Below are 21,819 nucleotides of genomic sequence, written 5' to 3'. Positions count from 1 at the left end.
TACAAAACACTGGATAAAATGTTATCAAGATGCTAGAGAATCCAGTAGGCATGTGGGAACTGGACTTTGGCGTGTAACAACACCTGTCTAGGCTAATGAACTTATCGACACTTACAGCAAAATCCTGTTTTAGACACGATTTGGTGCCAACTTATAGAGGCCAGACTAAATAGCAAATGTGCAGCCATCAAGGAGAGGCTCTGTGATCAACATTGACACTACTAATTAGCATTTGTCAAGGACAGTGTCAGCTGTTAATGGTGGAAAGTGGTATTTTCTGATGAATTGGTATTGTTATAAGTGAATGATGGTCCAATACTAATTATACAGGCCAGAATGTGCATATTTTGACTACATGAATCATCTGTCATGTGTCTGTGGCAGTTTGGGACTGGAGGTGTTCCTGTGGACCTGGAATGCTTACAGGATAGATGATCCACTTGATGGTGCCCATTATACCCATATTATGAGTAACATTATGCTCACATAATGTGAATATATCATGAGGGAGTAATCTGTTTCTAGTGTGACCATTCTCCTAACATGTGGGCAGAGACGAAATGGGCTGTGCTTGAAAATTGCATGATCCTGTGCCCCAAGAACCCTTGATGACCTTTGGATGTCACCCTAGCTGCCTGAGAGGAGGTGGCGGGAAATGAGAGATTTATTGTCCTCCTAATAGATTCTCTTCCTTGCAGACTGCAGAAAATTATTAAAATTAAAGGCCTTTGTGTGGGATGTTAAATGGTAAACAAGCCACACAATGTGCCTTTTTGAGGGCCGTAAATATCTTAATAAGGACCGTGAACTGTTCATTCATTTAATTTCATGATATCTGCAGATGACACAAATTAATGGAGTAACACAAAAAATTGTACAAACCAAACCTTTTTGTCAGGCAACTGCCTACTAGATCATTGACTAGACACTGAGCTACAAATGCATTGTACCCTAGCTTACGACATTTAGATACATCTTATCACTCTTGTCTCTACACCAAAAAATGAAGTACCGTTAATGGGTCTGCAGTGTTAAGAATGACACAGCACACTTTTCTTGTATGTTTTTAGAGTGTGTGTTCTAATGCTAAGTGTCAAAAGATTTTAATCCTCCTCCTACACTCTCAACAATTAAAAGCATTATTTACATTTAGAGTTAGATCTGTAGAACCTGTAATGTGATAGCCCCTGCGTAACATGGCAGGTAATTCAAATTTCAGCCACGGCCATTATTTGTGCTGTCAAGTGTACATGTATGACCATCAGTGTTAAAAATATATAAAGACAGGAATGTTAAGGCTACTTAAATGATTACACACCCTGTTCTTTGAAAGTTTTCTGGCTAATAGCACAGTAAGCAGGAGATAGATAGATAGAGAGAGAGAGAGAGAGAGAGAGAGAGAGAGGGAGAGAGAGAGAGGGGGGGGGGGGGGCGAGTGGGGGATAATTAACTATGTTCAGTTAATAAATCTTTGAATTCCTGTAGAAAAACTTCTGTCAATTTTGTCTGAACATTGAGAATATAGTGTGATGCTGTGTGTGTTGATGTAAATTTATATTTACTCAAAAAGGTCAAATTTAATGCATCTGTATGATGGAGTACCTGAAGGTTCATTTGCATAACTGCTGTGTGTGGCAAGATGTATGACAAAACTAGATTTGTTTAGGTTGTTGAAACTGAGTACATCCGTGTGTTCTTTGAACCTCATTGTGAAGCTTCTGCCAGACTATATATAGAAATTTGAACATGAATTACAAATGTGTTAGGACACACCAGATTTTTTTTGCATTCTTGAATAGCAGTTTTGATACTGTAAATTTGTTTTGTATTTTATTGATGTTGAACAGATTTACTCTTATGTCTTAATAAGGTTGGCAAGTTGTTATGAGTTCTTCCCTAGGAAATGGAGGTTTACATAATTTGTCAGTTTTTTTGTTGTACTTAGACTGGTTTGATTATATTTGCTGCACTCATCTGTCTATTATGGCCAGCATATATCCATTACTGCAGGCAACTGATTTCATAATACTCCTTTCCGTATGTCTTTTGGAAATGGTTAGAATGTTAAGATGATATTTAATCATTGATATGAAGATTGTAGGTGGCAAGATGAGTTACGAATCAGTAGTTGTTGACTTCTTGGAAATTTGAGAATTATACTTCTGATTTTTGCTTGAGATTTTTAACTGAAGATATTTTATAGCTTTGGCTGGATTGAAAGTGTCTTTCATGCAATGGAGAAAACACTGGACTTGCATTTAGTAGTACAGGGGTCAGATAGCTCTCCTGTCATCCGTATATGTAGGTTTTCTATGTTTGCCCTAACTCATTTGAGGCAAAATGCCTGAGTGGATCCTTCAAAAAGGATATGACCGGTCTCCTTCATCATCCTTCCCCAGTCGAGCTTGTGCTTAGTTTGTAATGATCTCTTCATCAATGGCGTGTTATATCCTAATCTTGTCTGATCACTACAGGAACCGAGTGCAGACTTATGGGCTTCAAGCTCACAGTTACACACAAGAACCACACCTAAGCTATATCTTTGATTATGTTTGATATAGTAGGGTAGAGATTTGTGAGATGTCTTATCCTGACAGTGGGACAGTGGTTTGCAGTGCTGTTACTATGTTACTCTTTGATCAAGTTTCACACATTATGTCATTGAACTCACCTTCAAAAGCACTTTCCCATGCCACAGAAAAACTGTATATAATTCTATAAAAAACAAATTTGGTGTCTTAATTTCATTTTACATTCCTACATAACAAAATTTGACACATTGGACTCTATAACACAATGAAAACAACATCTTGAAAATATGGTGCATGGCAGAGGGAACCACATACCACTACTAGCGATTTCCTTTCCTGTTCAACTCGCCTGAAATGCTGTTTCTCTAAATTTTCTCAATAGTGCTCCCCAGATTTCTGGATACAGAGCAGCCAGAGACAGTGATATTGTGTGCCTATCAGGTGTGCCTGTGTGTGTGTGAATGTGTGTACATACTTTTTTTTTTTCCTCACTCTGAAGGAAGCTTTGACTGAAATGTCATGTGGAACAATCTATTTGTTGAGCCCGTCTGCAACTCAACATGCCATCTTTTAAGTCAATAACAATCTATCCTTTTCATAATATTGTTAATGCTGTATTTGAACATTATAGGATTGTTTTTGCTACTCATCTGCATTTACTAACATTTTTCTACATTTAGAGCAAGCTGCCATTCATCACAAAGACTTGAAATTTTGTCATCTTGTATCCTCGTACAGTCAAACAATGATGACACCTTCCAATACACCACAGTGTCACCAGCAAACACCTCTAAATTGCTGCTCACCTTGTCCATTAGATCACTTATGTATACAAAGACCAAGAGCAGTCCTATCTCTCTTCCTTGGGGCACTCTTTATAATACCCTTGTCTTTGATGAACACTTGCTGTCGAGGGTATCATACTGGGTTCTGTTACTTAAAAAGTCTTTGTACCACTCACATATCTGGGAACCTAATCCTGTGTTTGACGTTTGTCAACAGACTGCAGTTTATCACCATTTCGAACATTTCACAGAATCAAGGAATATGGAATCTGCCTGTTGCCCTTGACCAATGATTCGCATGATATCATGTGAGAAAAGGGCAAGCTGAGTTTCACATGAGCAATGCTTTTTAAATCTGTGCAAATTTGTGGACAAGGTTGTGTGTCTCAACAAAATTTATTGTATTCACACTCAGAATATCTTGAAGAATTCTGCAGCAAACCACTATTAAGAATTTTGTTCTCTAATTTTTCTGGTCCATTCTTTTACCTTTCGTATTTACTAGTGTCACATGTGCTTTTTTTTGTGACTTTGTGCTGGATGCAAGATTCACGATAAATGCACACTAAGTAAGGCGCTCATGGTACAGAGAAACCAAAATGATATTCCTTCTTGATCCAGTAATTTCTTTTTCAACTCTTTCAGCTGCTCCTCTACAACAGTGTAATGGTACTTGAATTACGTAACCATTACGGCACCTCACCTCAACCTCTCGATACCAGCAATATTCTACTGTGTTTCTGTAAAGTAGTTAACATATTTCTGGTACAACATTCAGATTTGATTTCATTAATGTAGAGGTACTTTGATACATCGATATGTTTATATTGCAATGATATTATTCTTATGTGAATTCTTTCTTTTTGTCACTATGATCTTTGACGTACTTGTAACTCTGATTTTTGGGCGCGTAAGCGGTTATTAGAGAGTCAAGTCTTGGTCATCATGTTGAGAAGACGCAAATTGTAGTAAGTTTATGAAATGTGAACTGTAACAGTGAGGAAGATATTTTCAAGTATGTTTTATATTGTGAAGTGATGTTTTGTGAGTTACGTGATATTGCAACAAATGTGATAAAAAAGAAGTGTAACTTAAATTCGGAGTGCTGATTACTTTTTTACATCACCATTATGCTAACTTGCAAAAGTTTAATCTTTAAGAGTGGTTTATGAAACACATCTATAAAACTTTTGAATATCGCAGAATAACACCTAGGCCTCTTTGCATCAGAGCTTGGAATCATCACTACCTAGATTTTCGACAATTGAGCCATGATTTCACAACGAGACCACCTAGTTTATCCATTATTTCATGAAATGACTTTATTAACTGTGCTCTAATGGCACCTGCCACGTAATATAACTTTGTTGTTGCCCGAAAATGCAATATTTAGCAGCGTGAGCAACACTACAATCATAATTCATTTTTGACTTTTGTTGTGGTAGGGTTGTTAGACCAGGGATGCCTATTTCTATATTCTCCATGTAGGAAGCTGTGCAGTAGACAGATGATGGTACATTTGTTTTTTCTTTGTATATTTATAGTTGAAATGGAGGACAGTGGGACGTCAGCTGGTATAAATTCATATTAATGAAGAAATTCCTCCAGCTGCATTTAAGGTGTTGATTTTATTTTGGCAACTAGTTTCAATGTTGTAACAACGTCATCTTCAGACCCATACACTTGTTGACGTCAACTGATTGCAGCTGGTACTAGAAGTCAGTGGTGAGATATGGACGTCCATATCTCACCACTGACTTCTAGTATCAGCAGCAGCACACAGTTGATGTCATCAAGTGTATGGGCCTGAAGATGACATTGTTACAACGTTGAAACTAGTTGCCAAAATAAAATCAACACCTTAAATGCAGCTGGAGGAATTTCTTCATTTTTAACATAAAAGTACATTTGTTTGATCCTCCTGTGTGGATGATTTCTTAAACATGAAATTTAAAACTTCAGCTTTCCTTTTTCTGTCTTCTGTTGCCACCCCAGACCGGTCAGCGAGTGACTAGATATGAGCCTTCAGCCTATTCAGCAATATTACTTATGACCCGAATTTGGTGAGACCTTTGGCCAAGGCATGATGATGGAAGTTGGTGCATGCTTCACATGTTGATCTTGTTGCAGACTCATGAATTTCTACTAACTTTTGCATGTTGACATTTGCACATTCTTCTTTAACCAAGAGTGCAACAATCTCTGTTCCCTCAATGTTTTACAGATTTGATTATTAGGCCATGGAGTGTCTTTTTCATCCTTAACCCACTTACTAAGCACATACGTCTCCAGAGTGCGATTTACAATCAGTGTAAACTGTGCCCATAATTCCTCTATTGTAACTAAATAATATCCATTCTTTGCCTAAGTGGGATGTGAACAACTGCTTATCTGCTTTTTCTAGCATAAATACTTTCTTAGCTGCTCGATGGATTTATTAACTTTAGTAACCAGTGTCATTATGATGCTGCCTGTCCTTATCACCTCCAGTGAGTCTGTAGATGTCCCAGCCTGTACTCAATAGATTGAAGCCACCTCCAACTAATACTGAATGATCTGGGTATTTTGTCACCACTGAGTGTAGACTTCCCCTGAATTATTCTACAACTGTTTCAACAGGATCAGGTAGCCATTAAAAGCATCCGATAATTAACTTATGTTCACCTCTTGCTACTCATGTCCAGATAATTTCACAGACAGACTCAGTTTTGACCTCAATATAAATTTTTTTTTTTGTTGACATCAATTTTTTATTTTTTATTTATTTTTATTTAAACAAGGAAGATCTCACAATGACATAGGATTTGTCAAGGTAATACAAGGCCAATCAATAGGCCAAAGTATAACGCACTGCATACATGACATGCTTTGAGAGGATAAGACGGGTAGCCTACAGGTATAGGACAAGTGGTCAACCATGGCCTTGAGTGAGGAACCACCCGGACATTCGCCTTAGTGATCTAGGAAAACCATGAAAAACCCAAATCAGGATGGCTGGGTAGGGTAGCTCTATCCTCTAAATATGAGGTCAGCGTCGTAACAGTACCTCACATGGTAATTCTCTATTGTATAATGGTCCTTTATTTAGACACAAATTGTTCCAGGTAACTTGCAATATACACTACTGGCCATTAAAATTGCTACAATACGAAGGTGATGTGCTACAGACACAAAATTTAACCAACAGGAAGAAGATGCTGTGATATGCAAATGATTAGGTTTTCAGAGCATTCACACAAGGTTGGCGCCGGTGGCAACACCTACAACGTGCTGACATAAGGAAAGTTTCCAACCAATTTCTCATACCCAAACAGCAGTTGACTGGCATTGCCTTTTGAAACGTTGTTGTGATGCCTCGTATAAGGGGAGAAATGCATACCATCACGTTTCCGACTTTGATAAAGGTCGGATTGTACCCTATCGCAATTGCGGTTTATCATGTCGTGACATTGCTGCTCGCATTGGTCGAGATCCAATGCCTGTTAGCAGAATATGGAATCGGTGGGTTCAGGAGGGTAATATGGAACGCTGTGCTGGATCCCAACGGCCTCGTATCACTAATAGTCGAGATGACAGGCATCTTATCTTTATGGCTCTAATGGATCGTGCAGCCACATCTCGATCCCTGAGTCAACAGATGGGGACATTTGCAAGACAACAACCATCTGCACGAGCAGTTCGACGACATTTGCAGCAGCATGGACTGTCAGCTCGGAGACCATGGCTGCGGTTACCCTTGATGCTGCATCACAGACAGGAGCGCCTCCGATATTGTACTCAACGACAAACCGGGGTGCACGAATGGCAAAACGTAATTTTTTCGGATGAATCTGGGTTCTGTTTACAGCATCATGATGGTCGCATCCGTGTTTGGCGACATCGTGGTGAACGCACATTGGAAGTGTGTATCCGTCATCGCCATACTGGCATATCACCCAGCGTGGTGGTATGGGGTGCCATTGGTTACACGTCTCGGTCCCCTCTTGTTCGCATTGACGGCACTTTGAAGAGTGGAAGTTACATTTCAGATGTGTTACGACCCTTGGGTCTACCCTTCATTCGATCCCTGCGAAACCCTACATTTCAGCAGGATAATGCACGACCACATGTTGCATGTCCTGTACGGGCCTTTCTGCATACAGAAAATGTTCAACTGCTGTCGTGGCCAGCACATTCTCCAGATCTCTCACCAATTGAAAACGTCTGGTCAATGGTGGCCGAGCAACTGGTTCGTCACAATACTCCAGTCACTACTCTTGATGAACTGTGGTATCGTGATGAAGCTGCATGGGCAGCTGTACCTGTACACGCCATCCAAGCTCTGTTTGACTCAATGCCCAGGCATATCAAGGCCGTTATTACGGTCAGAGGTGGTTGTTCTGGGTACTGATTTCTCAGGATCTATGCACCCAAATTGCGTGAAAATGTAATCACATGTCAGTTCTAGTATAATATATTTGTCCAATGAATACCCGTTTATCATCTGCATTTCTTCTTGGTGTAGTAATTTTAATGGCCAGTAGCGTAAAACAAGTTTCCTTCTTCACTGCCCTCATACTGAGGAGACCCACTAATGATCCTGGACTGCTGTCGGTCACTTGCAACGTAAAACATAATTCCGCTCTTCACTGCTGCTTACACTAAGACACCCCTGATGACTCTGGACGGAGAAGACACTGTCGTGCCCCTTTACTCAATTCTGGACTTCATATTCAACTATGTGCTACTGTCCACCTGAAGAACTAAGGCAACAGACATTACTGTCTCGCATTGTACACCTTGACATGTGATCTTTGTGAAAGCAGTTAGTGAGAATCATGTACAGGGTTATTACAAATGATTGAAGCGATTTCACAGCTCTACAATAACTTTATTATTTGAGATATTTTCACAATGCTTTGCACACACATACAAAAACACAAAAAGTTTTTTTAGGCATTCACAAATGTTCGATATGTGCCCCTTTAGTGATTCGGCAGACATCAAGCCGATAATCAAGTTCCTCCCACACTCGGCGCAGCATATCCCCATCAATGAGTTCGAAAGCATTGTTGATGCGAGCTCGCAGTTCTGGCACGTTTCTTGGTAGAGGAGGTTTAAATACTGAATCTTTCACATCACTATGCGTGAAACTTGCCCACACGCGTTCAACCGTTTCTTCGCTTACTGCAGGCCGACCCGTTGATTTCCCCTTACAGAGGCATCCAGAAGCTTTAAACTGCGCATACCATCGCCGAATGGAGTTAGCAGTTGGTGGATCTTTGTTGAACTTTATCCTGAAGTGTCGTTGCACTGTTATGACTGACTGATGTGAGTGCATTTCAAGCACGACATGCGCTTTCTCGGCTCCTGTCGCCATTTTGTCTCACTGTGGTCTCGAGCGCTCTGGCGGCAGAAACCTGAAGTGCAGCTTCAGCTGAACAAATCTTTATGAGTTTTTCTACGTATCTGTAGTGTGTCGTGACCATATGTCAATGAATGGAGCTACAGTGAATTTATGAAATCGCTTCAATCATTTGTAATAGCCCTGTATTTAAATGTGACAAGGTGCTATAGTTATCCCTTTCCATTACTATCCACCACTCTGAGTCCTCTAAATAATCTTTAATTGTATAATATTTATCAGTTGGGAAGAGTGTTTTAGCTGCTGTTTTAAGCAAATATGTTTTAGTAACACGATTCTTCAATTTCTCCCAGCATACTTCATGACGAAAGAGTTCACTGGTGAACAGCCGGGTGTTAGTGTCCAACAGACACATTTCAGCATGCGACCACATTAACATCATCAGGTGTGCTGACGAACTGACCACCAAGGTGCTGGTGCCGAGATATTATCTTCTTCCCCCCTCCAGGTGTTCCCCTCACGGTCCGCGCCCAGGTGCGGAACGTCCAGCATCCGTTACATTCGTGGTCCACACTCAGGGCCACGTGCCGGTGGTGTTTTCGTAGTCTCTCTGCCTGTTCTTGAAGTCAGTCCGTAATGGGATGTCTTCTTTCTCCTTAATGATGTAACCGCTTTCTTGATTGATCAGTGGCTCCCGTACTCGAATCTTGGTAGGTCCTTTAATGACACAGTCCCAGTATATTTGGATGTCCATGTCAGAACCTCGGTCTGGTCATAATTCATTCTGTGTAATTCCGAGAGGCAGTATTCAGCAACCGCTGACTTGTTAAGCTGCTGAAGTCTGGCGTGTTGTTGATGTTCTTGGCAACAATTTGCGATAGTATGCACCGTTTCACCTGTGTATGTCATGCCACATTCACAGGGGATCTGGTAGACTCTGGATTTCCATAGTCCTAGATCATCCTTGACATTACCAGGCAGTGCCTGTGTCTTAATTGGTGGGTGGAAGACTGTTTTCACTTGATGTTTTTGAAGAATTTGACCTATCTTTCCCGTTAAAGTGCCACAGACAGGAATAAATGCTATGCCCCCATCCTGCTGATGTTCCTCTACTGTTTCCTCCAGTTGTACAGTTTGTGTGGGACGTAGAGCTCTTCAAATTTGTGTCTCTGTATAGCCATTTTTCTGGAAAACTGACCTCAGATGATCAAGTTATTGGTTAAGGCTCTCATTGTCAGACAGGGTACACGCCCTGTGAACCAATGTTATAAGGACGCTGTTCCTCTGGGCTGGAAGGTGGCAGTTGTTTGCATGTAAGTAAAGGTCAGTGTATGTCTTCTTGTGGTACACCATGTGGACCAATGTGCCGTCTGCTCTTCTTTTAACCAGGACATCCGGAAAGGGGAGTACTCCATCTGCTTTGTTTTCCATGGTAAACTTGATGCTTTGTTGTATGGAATTGAGATGTATGAGGAAACCATTCAGCTTGTCTCTGCCATGTGACCATATGACAAAGTTGTTGCCAACATAGCGGAAGAAGCAGGTAGGTTTCCACTGTGCTGAATCCAGGTATTCCTCCTCGAAATGTTCCTTGAACAAGTTGGCGTCAACTGGTGAAAGTGGACGGCCCATGGCTACCCCTTCTGTCTGCTCATAGTATCCACCGTCGAAGAGAAAGTATGTCGACATTGGGACATGCCCAAAAAGGTTTGTCATCTCTGTGTCAAATTTCTGAGTAGTAAGTTCCAAGGATTCCTGCAAAGAGACCCTTGTGAAGAGAGAGACAACATTGAAACTCACAAGGATGTCTGAATCACGAAGTTTGAAGTTGTTGTGAAGCCCAACAAAATCCACTGAGTTGCAAATATGTGGACTATTTCTGACATAAGGGCTAAGCATATCCTTTAGGTATTTTGCAAGTGAGTATGTCAGAGCACCAATGTTGTTGACAATTGGGCGTAAAGGCACTCCCTCTTTGTGCACCTTTGGGAGTCCATAAAGTCTCGCTAGAACACATGCTCTCTGTCATAGCTTCTTCACATTGTCTGGTAAGCTGGATTATTTGAAAAGAGCCAAGGTCTTCCTCTCCACTCTCTTGGTAGGATCAGTGTTGAACTTCCGATATGCGCTGTCTTCTAGCAAGCCTCGCATTTTCTCAATGTAATCCTGATGAGATACGATCACAGTTGTGTTGCTATTTTTGGTTGGTAAGACCATGATATCTGGATCTTCTCATAGCTCCTGTATGGCTGCCCTCTCCCTGCTAGAAATGTTCAGTTTCACGGGTTTAGCTCACATGAGAGCATGACAGTTTTCGGGATGTACTTCTTCATCTGCTTCAGGTGGAACTCATGCAACTGCCTGTTCCACTACACTAATAATATCAATGATAGGTGTGTATTTAGAAGTTGCTGCAAATTTGAATCCTTTCTTAAGAGCTGAGAGTGCGTCCTCATCCAATTGCCTGGTCGAGAGATTGATGATAGTCCTGCAGAGAGCCTCAGAAGGTTGTCATTCTGATAAACACTCAAATTTTGATGTCTGATATCCAGTGGCCTTTCTTTGTGCAGAGTCTGCTGTGGCCCATGTGACACCATCAATCCATTCCCACATCTAGGAACTGACCTGGTTGGCCAGCTGTAGATGTAGTTTGAGAAGTTCTCTGTCGAGTCTAGGCACCAGCGAGTAAAACATATTCTTTCACGGACCATGGCTAGGCTGATGCGTTTCTTGAGTCTTCTGGCTGCCACTGAATCAATGTGATGGGTCGCCTTGGTGAAGTTCGACATCACACGCTCTTCACGGCATCTCATAAGGAATGCGAATGCGCTCAGTAAACGGCGGTCTCTCCTGTGGTGCAGCTTGTCAAGTCTTTTCATGCTGTGATACATCTCCTCCCTGTAAAGATATGTGATGTGATTCTTCAATTTCTCTGGGCGTATTTCATGATGAAAGAGTTCATGGGTCAACAGCTGAGTGTTAGTGTCTGACGAGCACAATATTTCGGCAATCGACCATGTTGCCATCATCAGGTGCGCTGACAAACTGACCACTGAGCTGCTGGTGCCGGGCCTCTATCCCCTCCCCCCCTCCAGGTGTTCCCAATGCAATTTGCCTCCAGGCATGGAGTGTCTAGCATCTATTCTATTTGCGTTTTCTGTTTGTTTTTCCTGGGTAAATGTAACTCCAGACTGCCTCTTGTTCCATGGTTATGTATAGAACTACACTATGTGATCAAAAGTATCTGGACACCCCCAAAAACATACGTTTTTCATATTAGGTGCATTGTGCTGCCACCTTCTGCCAGGTACTCCATATCAGCGACCCCAGTAGTCATTAGACATGATGAGAGAGCAGAATGGGTTGCTCCACGTAACTCACGGTCTTCGAACGTGGTCAGGTGATTGGGTGTCACTTGTGTCATACGTCAGTACGTGTGATTTCCACACTCCTAAACATTCCCAAATCCACTGTTTCCAATGTGATAGTGAAGTGGAAACATGAACGGACACTTACAGCACAAAAGCGTACAGGCCGAACTCGTCTGTTGCCTGACAGAGAGTGCTGACAGTTGAAGAGGGTCGTAATGTGTGATAGGTGGACATGTATCCAGACCATCGCACTGGAATTCCAGACTGCATCAGGATCCACTGCAAGTAGTATGGCAATTAGGCGGGAGGTGCAGAAACTTGGATTTCATGGTCGAGCGGCTGCTCCTAAACCACACATCACGCCAGTAAATGCCAAATGACACCTCACTTGGTGCTAGGAGCATAAACATTGGAGGATTGAACAGTGGAAAAACATTGTGTGGAGTGACAAATCACAATACACAATGTGGTGATCCGGTGGCAGGGTGTGGCTATGGCGAATGCCCGGTGAATGTCATATGCCAGCGTGTGTACTTGCAACAGTAAATTTTGGAGGCAGTGGTGTTATGGTGTGGTCATGTTTTTCATGGAGGGGCTTGCAGCCCTTGTTGTTTTGCTTGGAACGATCACAGCACAGGCCTACATTGATGTTTTAAGCACCTATAGAACACCTTTGGGATGTCTTGGAATGCCGACTTCATTCCAGGCCTCACCAACTGATATCGATACCCCTCCTCAGTGCAGCACTCTGTGAAGAATGGGCTGCCATTCCCCAAGAAACCTTCCAGCACCTGAATGAATGTATGCCTGCGAGAGTGGAAGCTGTCATCAAGGCTAAGGATGAGCCAACACCATATTGAATTCCAGCATTACCGAGGGAGGGTGCCATGAACTTGTAAGTCATTTTCAGCCAGGTGACTGGATATTTTTGATCACATAGTGAGTTAGTGCAGTAATGAGTTATACTTCCCCTGATGTGCCTTACAGATTGGCACGGTAAGGATGCCCAATTTTTTAAATAGCTCTTTACAGTGAGCCCAACTACTGCTTCCATTTAATATTCCTTTGGCCCTTTCCTGCACTTTAAGAACTGTGTCGGTGTTTTGTGCCTTCAGTCTTCCAGACAAGATTCCTCTAACTAAGAATTTAGTGAATGTATGCATGGTACGTCACCATGAGACATTGGCTGTTACAAACTGATGCTAACACCCTTGCATTCTTTTTGCCAGTATCTTTGTATGTTCACTCCATGTTAGCTGACAAAGTCAGTGTTCATCCCTAAAAACTTCGTATTTGCTACACATCATTGATGGTTAAAGTGAAAGAGTTGCTTCCTCTTCATGCTGAAACACATACTGTTCTTTTCCATTATTACATACTGCCCAGTTGTAAACATCTTTGAGGGTTTCATTTGCTTTCTCTAATTGGAGTTCTTGTGTTTTATCAGTGACTATGATGTTGCTAACATTGGCAAAGAGAACTTTCTCTCAATGTGTTTCGATGTCTGGAAAGTCATTGATATATGTTACGAACAGAACTGGACCCAATGCACTACCCGAAGAGACACCTATGTCGTTGCCCCCATCCTGGCCAATCTGTCGGCTTGTTCATTGCCACAGATCTCCGAGTGACCAGGGACCCACACTGAGTTTACCCTATTGCTCCCCCCTAGCTCCACCAGAGCCCTGTGGCATTCTGCAACAATCTTTGATCTCGTTGCATGAGCTGCCAGTGATTTCAGGGCTTCCTGGCTGCCTGAATAGATGTAGATGCTATAGTCCTTGTAGCACCTATGCATATTCTCCTTCACACGTACCCTGATTGCAGTAATTTCAGCTTGGAATACAGAGGCCAGTTTTCATAGAGAGATGATGCCCTCCAGTCTTGGCTGGACCCCGTACACTTCTGCCCGAACGCATTGGTCGGACTTTCACCCATCGGTGAACCAAACAATGTCCCCCGTACAGTGTCAAACTGTTTTTTCCCCACTGCTCCCTTCTTCCAGTTATTATATTGTAAGACTTCTTTAAGCTGTTGGATGTCGTTATATAGTCTGCAGGCATTTCCCCAGCCATTCCTATATTTACCTCACGCACTATGTTATTGTGTGATTCTGGATATCATGATGAGATCCAGTTTTTGCCAGTTTTAAGTCTGTATGCTGCAGCTGCTGCCTCCATCTTGACGCAAAGGTGTAGTGGAGGCATGCTTCCATCCCAGTGGTTGGTGTGCTGCTAATTCCACCTGTTATGGCTAAGCAGGCCAGTCTCTGCACCTTAGCAAGCTCCTTAGCTGCAACCCGCTTTTCTACCTTCTTCCACCACACTGTGGCCCCATAGGAAATCCTAAGACTAACCACCATGGTGTATATCCAGTGCATACCTCTGGGGCTTACGCCCCAGTTTTTACCACAGTTCCTGGTACTCACTAGAGTACTTTTCGCCTTGGAGCAGATGCTCTTAATGTGAAGGGTCCATGTTAGTTTCTCATTTAAGGTTACCCCTAGATATTTCACTATCCCCTTCACAGTTAGAGTTTCAGTGAAGAGCTTTAGATTCCAACTTGAGTGTTGGATATTCCTCTTCGTAAATGGAGTGTTGGATATTCCTCTTCGTAAATGGCATCAGAACAGTCTTCTTAGGATTAACCCTCAGATCCTGTTTAATGCACCAGTCTGGCACAATGTCCAAGCTTCCTTGTGCCATATTTCTAACTGTGCCAGGAAATTTGCCAATTATTACTATGACAAGGTCATCTGCATTTCCTTGGCAGAAGCATTGTCTGGAATTTAGTTCCTCAATGAGTTCGTTCGCCACTAGATTCTACAATAATGGGGACAGAACTCCTCCTTGTGGAAAACCTCTAGTGGTGTTAATTACCATCTTGTCATTCATCATGGTAGCCTTTACCTTCCTTCCACTAGGCATGGCCCTGGTCCACCTATATATAATGGTCCCTAGGTCATGTACCTCTACTGTCCTTACCATGGAGTCATAGGTCGTGTTACTGAGGGCCCCCTCGATATCCAGGAAGATGCAGAGAGCTATTTTTGGTAGTGAAGTGCTTTCTCCACCCTCCCAACGAGTTGATGGAGAGGTGTCTCGCATGATTTACCTGGTTGATATGCATGTTGGTTTGAATGTAGAGAGGCCCTAATTAGCCTCCTCTCCCCAACGTATACATTAACCAGTTTTTCCAATGTTTTGAGAATGAAGGAGGACAGACTGATTGCTCTCATATCGTTAGCCTTGGTATTATCAATTCTCCCTGGCTTTGGAATGAAGACAACCTTCATTGCCCTCCAAGCATTGGGAATGATTCCTACTGCTAGGCAACCCCTGAACAACCTGCATAGGACTTTATTGAGATTCTCTCCTGCCTGTTGCAGGAGAGCTGGAAAGATTCCATCTGGGCCAGGTGACTTGAACAGTTGGCATGTTCCCACCACCCATTGGATTTTATTGGAGTCCACACACTCTGTGGCTGATTCCCAGTCCTCTCTTCGAGTGTCTGAGAACCATTGTCTCTCCGGAATCATATTCTGGCCTGTGTTGTCTGGCAGAGCTTACTGAGGAAAGTGAGTTTTGAGGAGAAGTTCCAGCGTTTCATGTGCTGTCTTTCTATATTCCCCATCCTCCTTGCTCAACATATCTGCTGGATTGGTTGGTACTCTAGTGAGGATTATGTGAAGTCTGGCTTGAGCAGCTGTGCTCTCCACTACCTCACAGAATGCCTTGCTTGCTTGTCTGATTGCAAGGTTGTAGTTGACAAGGGCCTCACAATATTTTGCACATTGTCCTTTACGTCTCGCAAGGTTAAACAGTCAAGTACCTGTTTTCTTTGCCTTTCCAAGTTGTTATTCCACCAAGGAACACTCCTATTTGTGCATTTCTTGGTAATTTTGCAGTTGCCCTGATATGAGGTCACTATGGCACTTCCTCAAAATCTACTGGATTCCTTATCGAGGTTTTAATTTCCGATAAGCCTAAGTCAAGGTCCCTCCTATATGTCTCCCAGTCTGTTTTCCTGCGATTCCTATAGGTCGTGGTCTGTCTGATTCCCATTTCAACCTTGAATTTAATGTACATGTGGTCCGATGAGGATGGCTCTAACACCACATGCCATTGTTTGACATAGCTGCCCATCATCATGGAACCAAAGGTTATGTCAATTACTTCTTCCCTTCTGCTATTCCTGAATGTAGCTTCATTGCCCCCATTCAGGACCTCCAAGTTGTTGTTGTTGTTGTTGTTGTTGTTGTTGTTGTGGTCTTCAGTCCTGAGACTGGTTTGATGTGGCTCTCCATGCTACTCTATCCTGTGCAAGCTTCTTCATCTCCCAGTACCTACTGCAACCTGCATCCTTCTGAATCTGCTTAGTGTATTCATCTCTTGGTCTCCCTCTATGATTTTTACCCTCCACACTGCCCTCCAATACTAAATTGGTGATCCCTTGATGCCTCAGAACATGTCCTACCAACCGATTCCTTCTTCTTTTCAAGTTGCGCCACAAACTCCTCTTCTCCTCAATTCTATTCAATGCCTCCTCATTAGTTATGTGATCTATCTATCTAATCTTCAGCATTCTTCTGTAGCACCACATTTCAAAAGCTTTTATTCTCTTCTTGTCCAAACTATTTATTGTCCACGTTTCACTTCCATACATGGCTACACTCCATACAAATACTTTCAGAAAAGACTTCCTGATACTTAAACCTATACTCGATGTTAACAAATTTCTGTTCTTCAGAAATGCTTTCCTTGCCATTGCAAGTCTACATTTTATATCCTCTCTACTTCGACCATCATCAGTTATTTTGCTCCCCAAACAGCAAAACTCCTTTACTACTTTAAGTGTCTCATTTCCTAATCTAATTCCCTCAGCATCACCTGAATTAATTAGACTACATTCCATTATCCTCGTTTTGCTTTTGTTGATGTTCATCTTATATTCTTGTTTCAAGACACTGTCCATTCCATTCAAATGCTCTTCCAAGTCCTTTGCTGTCTCTGACAGAATTACAATGTCATCGGCGAACCTCAAAATGTCTATTTCTTCTCCATGGATTTTAATACCTACTTTGAATTTTTCTTTCGTTTCCTTTATCGCTTGTTCAATATACAGATTGAATAACATCGTGGAAAGGCTACAACCCTGTCTCACTTCCTTCCCAACCACTGCTTCCCTTCCATGCCCCTCGACTCTTATAACTGCCATCTGGTTTCTGTACAAATTGTAAATAGCCTTTTGCTCCCTGTATTTGACCCCTGCTGCCTTTAGAATTCGAAAGAGAGTATTCCAGTCAACATTGTCAAAAGTTGTTAGCTAAAGCAAATTCAAGAAGGTAATCACCTCTACTGTTGGTGTCTTTGCTGCCCCACACTAGGTTGTGGGCATTGGCGGCACATCCCACCAACAATTGGTCACCTTGCCAATGGCAAGCCTCTACCAGTCTCCTCACTTCCAAAGGAGGAGGAGAGCTGTCTTCATAAGGAAGGTATGCTGAGGCCAATACAATTTCCCTCATGATACCTTCCTCACATTGCTGCATTCTAATTGTCACTAGGTCCCTGGAGCAGAAATCCATCATTGGCATGAAAGAAATTCCATTTCTTACATAGCTGCATGTTCTGGAGTTTCTTAGATTTCTAGCATAAATCAGCTTACCTCCAGTGCCACTAAGGCCTGATATGCCCCCTTTATATAAATAGAGTTCTTCTATCAGGGCCATGTCCACTTCCTGCCTCCCCAGGCAGTGGCTCAGGGCAGCAGAGGCCCCTTTACTGTGCTGCAGATTAATCTGCAGCACCTCCAGTCTCCGTCCTGCTGCCATCGTTGCCTTTGAGGTCTTTGATAACTCTGACAGTGACCTGCGAGAACCGTAGAAAACATTTCGGGTCTTGCTCTCGCATCCGCTTCAAGGACTTCTCTCCTACCGCCACCACCGGGGTTTGTCCTTCTGGTAAAACCTTCAGGTTGATCATTCTCCAGTCTTCTGTTGAAACTTTTGGGTTCTGGGCCCCAATTTTCTCAAACAGAGTCTTAGGAGAGACATCCTTAAGGATCTTTGTTACCCATATTGATACCTTTGTGGTCTTAAGAAGCTCCGCTGCTGTCTTGACCAGCAGCTTCTCATCTTCCCATGGGGATATCATGGACACCTTGTCCTTAAGCCATTCCACCATGTGCACCCCGCCACAGAGGAAAATAAGGCACCATTATCTAGATAGACCCTCGTGAAGTTGGATCCTATACCAGCGTCCCCCTCAATTTTTTCAAAGATGGCCATCTGTACAAGTGCCTCCTGCTGCGTGGTGATGGCCACCAGTAGATAGCCTTCCTGAATAACTGCCATCTTAAAAACTGAGACTGCAGTACTACAGGTCTCTTTCCATATTTCTTGCTTTGGTTTTTTCTGGGCTCGCTTATCCAGGGGGGAAGGAGTCTTAGATTCCTTCCTTATTCTCTTGCTGCCTATCTTCGACATTGTGGGGGTCTGTGTATCCCCTTCAACCTGAGACAGTTTTTTCTTGGGGGTCTTAGATTCAAGTCCCTTTAATTCCCTCCAATTGTCTCTAGGAAGCCATTCTTTTCCTTCTTTTTTTCTCTGTTCCCTAAGTAGTTTCCTCCTCTGGGCCCCAGACAAGGCTTTAATCTTGATCTGGTCCAACTTCTCAGTTACAGTTCCCAATTTTGGCTCAGGTCTAGACCCCAATTCAGTTGTGGGAATGCCTTCCATCAGTCCAGACCCCGATGTTTGGGTGTCTGAGGTCTCAGTTTGTCCCTCAGTTTGTTTTAATTTATTTTCTTTAGTAGTGTCCATATTGGTCCCATGAGATTTGAGGATCTACACGGTCCACACCACGAATACCCCGCACAGCGTAAGGCTGCTTAGTCTGGGTAGTCACCCAGTATCCCTGAGGCTCCGTTTACAACACATCTTCCCATGTGCCACACACCTCTCACCACAGATCGCATCACGGCTTGGGTTGGGAAAGAGAATTGGGTAAGGACTAGGAGTGGATAGGGAAGATGGGACTTTGTGGGACACTCTTGGTCTGATCCATCAGCTGAAGCCTTTCAGGCAGTAGCTCCTCTACCTTCGGCATAGCCCTCAGCTTCACGTGGATACGCAAGCCTCTCCATCCACACGGACAGTACTTTGTCAAGGTGGTGTCCCCCCCAGAGAGGCCTGAGACCCATTCCAGGACTTCAGTTAATTTCTTGAAGAAAGTGCCCACATTACTACTAGGTTAGCAGTAAACGCACAGAATGATTAGCTTATTATAAGCATCTAGCTTTGTTACTTAAGTGGCTGACAATACAAAATGTTTATCTACATTAATTGTGGTCAGATCTTATCTAGTTTTAAAATGTGTGCCACTCCTGTTCCCTGAACTCCCTCCCACCATCACACAGAATCCAGAACCTAAATAGACCTGAAACATTGCCATGACGCTGTCCTCCAAAAGCCTTAGCCCTGCAGAAGTATCTGTCCTTTCCATAGGCCCCACCTTTTGCCCCACTCCCATATTCAGTTGTGCAGGATGTGATAAAGACTTTCTCTCCTCCCCCCATTCCCTACAGTGGAAACACTTTTTTGCCACCAACCCTATCAACCAGACTCATCCAAAGACCAATGTTGAACCCTGCCTGACTCAGTTCACTCTTCCATCCAATCTGTCTTATGCTGTTCATTTTTGGAACACAACCTACGACCGGCTTAGAGACAGAAGTGATGACACTTTCTGCAGGACCTGACCATCATTTTGCAGGACAGTGCTCAAGCACGTACAGTGCAAACTGTTACTGATTTGTTTGACTGATGAGGCTGCTAAGTGCTGTACCACCTACAGCACTCCCCTGATTTAAGCCCTCATGAGTTCAACTCGATTTCTAATCTGAAGGAAACACTTCATGGCATTCGCTTCAGAACTGCTACAAATTCATCGGGCAATAGACCGCGCCTCTCGAACTGTCAACACAACTGGCACTGCTAAGAGTATTCTACGACTTCCACATCACTGGCAATGGGTTGCACAAAATGCTGTCGACTACTTTGAAGGTCAGTAAAACTTTGAAACATGTATCTATTTTGTACGAGCTGTAAATAAATAGTTGTCATTATTAAAGTTCCAACCCTCGTATAAAAGAGATGCTCAGGGAATTTGAATAGGCATCTTTGCATAAGGCGATATTTTTTTCATGTAACCATGGTGGATAAATTCAGAGAACTGATGTTTAAGCTAAATTGTGCACAAAGTGTGCTGCCCACATTGTGTGTCTTATGTAGGAATCACGAGACTAAAATAAGAAGGATTGGAGTACCTTTGAAGACAGTTAGCCAGTTTTCCCTTGCTCCATATCCATATGCAAAGTGAACACAACTAGGAGTGGCTTTTCATGATAGAGTATGCTCTTTGACAAGTGTTGCACAATGGTTTGCAGAATATATTTGTACATCTGTATTTAGATGTGTACTTTTCTGCATATGTCTTTCAGCCACCACTTGATAATAAGATGTATTTTTGTTTCTTTGTGTGGCTGTCTAGACATTTTTAAATATTATTTCATTTGAATAAATTAACTTTTCTTTATTTTATAAATTTTCAGGTGGTCCTATATCTGTTTCATGTGCCAGCACTTTATTGGAGTACTGCATGATGACAGGATTTGACTGGTGGGATGTACTGGTATCATTAAGGCCAGAAATAATTGATGCTGTGTGTGAAAGATTCTCAGAAAATTTTAACCGCCAGTCTGCATCCATACAGCAATTCTATTATATTAAACAGTTGAACATTAAGACATCCTTGTACAGGTTATTATAAACTCTTCTTCTCTATATTGTTTTGTGTTGTTTTCGTATAATTGAAGGTATAGAACATTTTAAATGGAAGACGATTGATCTTCAAAGATGTAAATCTGTGCTTCACTTTCATAGGATCAATAAGGGTACACACTCATGAGCGATTGAACTAGAGATGAGATAGCTTGTAAGTGGAGGGAGGGGGGGAGGGAGGAAGAGAGAGAGAGAGAGAGAGAGAGAGAGAGAGAGAGAGAGAGAGAGAGAGAGGAGGGGGGGGGGGGAGAGAGAGAGAGAGAGAGAGAGAGAGAGAGAGAGAGAGAGAGAGAGAGCATGAGGGCACTTCTGCCACCACAATGAATGAAGTAGTTTGGTGTGTTTGATCACAGGGGTATTATCAGACCTTATAATGATCATTGGCATGAGAGTAAAGTAAAGGTAAGGAAAGGCAAGATGCATGCTATCAACACACCTTCGACCAAACCCAGATTGTGAAACAACCAGTTATGATGTAATAAATGTACCTAAATAAAGCTGTGGTGGTTCCTATCAAGATTAATGTAAATCAGCTACAAAGCATAAAATGATCAAGATTATTTCAAGGATATGCTTTGACCCAGACTGAGATACTGACAGCCCAAGAACTTGCCCATAATTAATGTGGCCTCCTACAACCATATCCATTGAACAATAGCCTGCCGAGCCTAAAGAATTTGGTGAGGCATATGTCCACTATGAAATATTGGAAGAGCAGGCCTCACAGTAGATTCAGTTCATCTCTTATTTTTGCTATATGTCATGGTTGGACATCCACATGATCAGTTCACATGCTGAATGCGTGCCAGCAAAGGATCATCCTTTATGGTTAGTAATTGCCAGGTAATTAGTCAGTTTTCTAGTGCAAAATAAATGTGAACTGTATGGAAAGTTGTAGACCTCTTCTTTCCTCACCATCTGCAATGCAGGATGCGGAGTAGCCTTT

The 21,819-nt window shown here is 42.5% G+C and overlaps 1 protein-coding gene across 1 annotated transcript in view; it reads left to right on the top strand.

Moving 5' to 3' along the window:
• LOC126471008 (mediator of RNA polymerase II transcription subunit 16) overlaps nt 1-21,819 on the top strand; it is a 289,195-nt gene that overhangs the window by 190,776 nt on the left and 76,600 nt on the right. Inside the window, exon 10 of the mRNA XM_050099062.1 lies at nt 20,645-20,852. Coding sequence (XP_049955019.1) covers nt 20,645-20,852 — 208 coding nt within the window. The remainder of the gene's footprint in view (nt 1-20,644; nt 20,853-21,819) is intronic.

Source organism: Schistocerca serialis, chromosome 3 (genome assembly GCF_023864345.2).
Source record: "Schistocerca serialis cubense isolate TAMUIC-IGC-003099 chromosome 3, iqSchSeri2.2, whole genome shotgun sequence".
Classification (NCBI taxonomy): domain Eukaryota; kingdom Metazoa; phylum Arthropoda; class Insecta; order Orthoptera; family Acrididae; genus Schistocerca; species Schistocerca serialis.
Note: the sequence above shows the minus strand (reverse complement) of the source record. Positions and strands in the feature narration are given on the sequence as shown.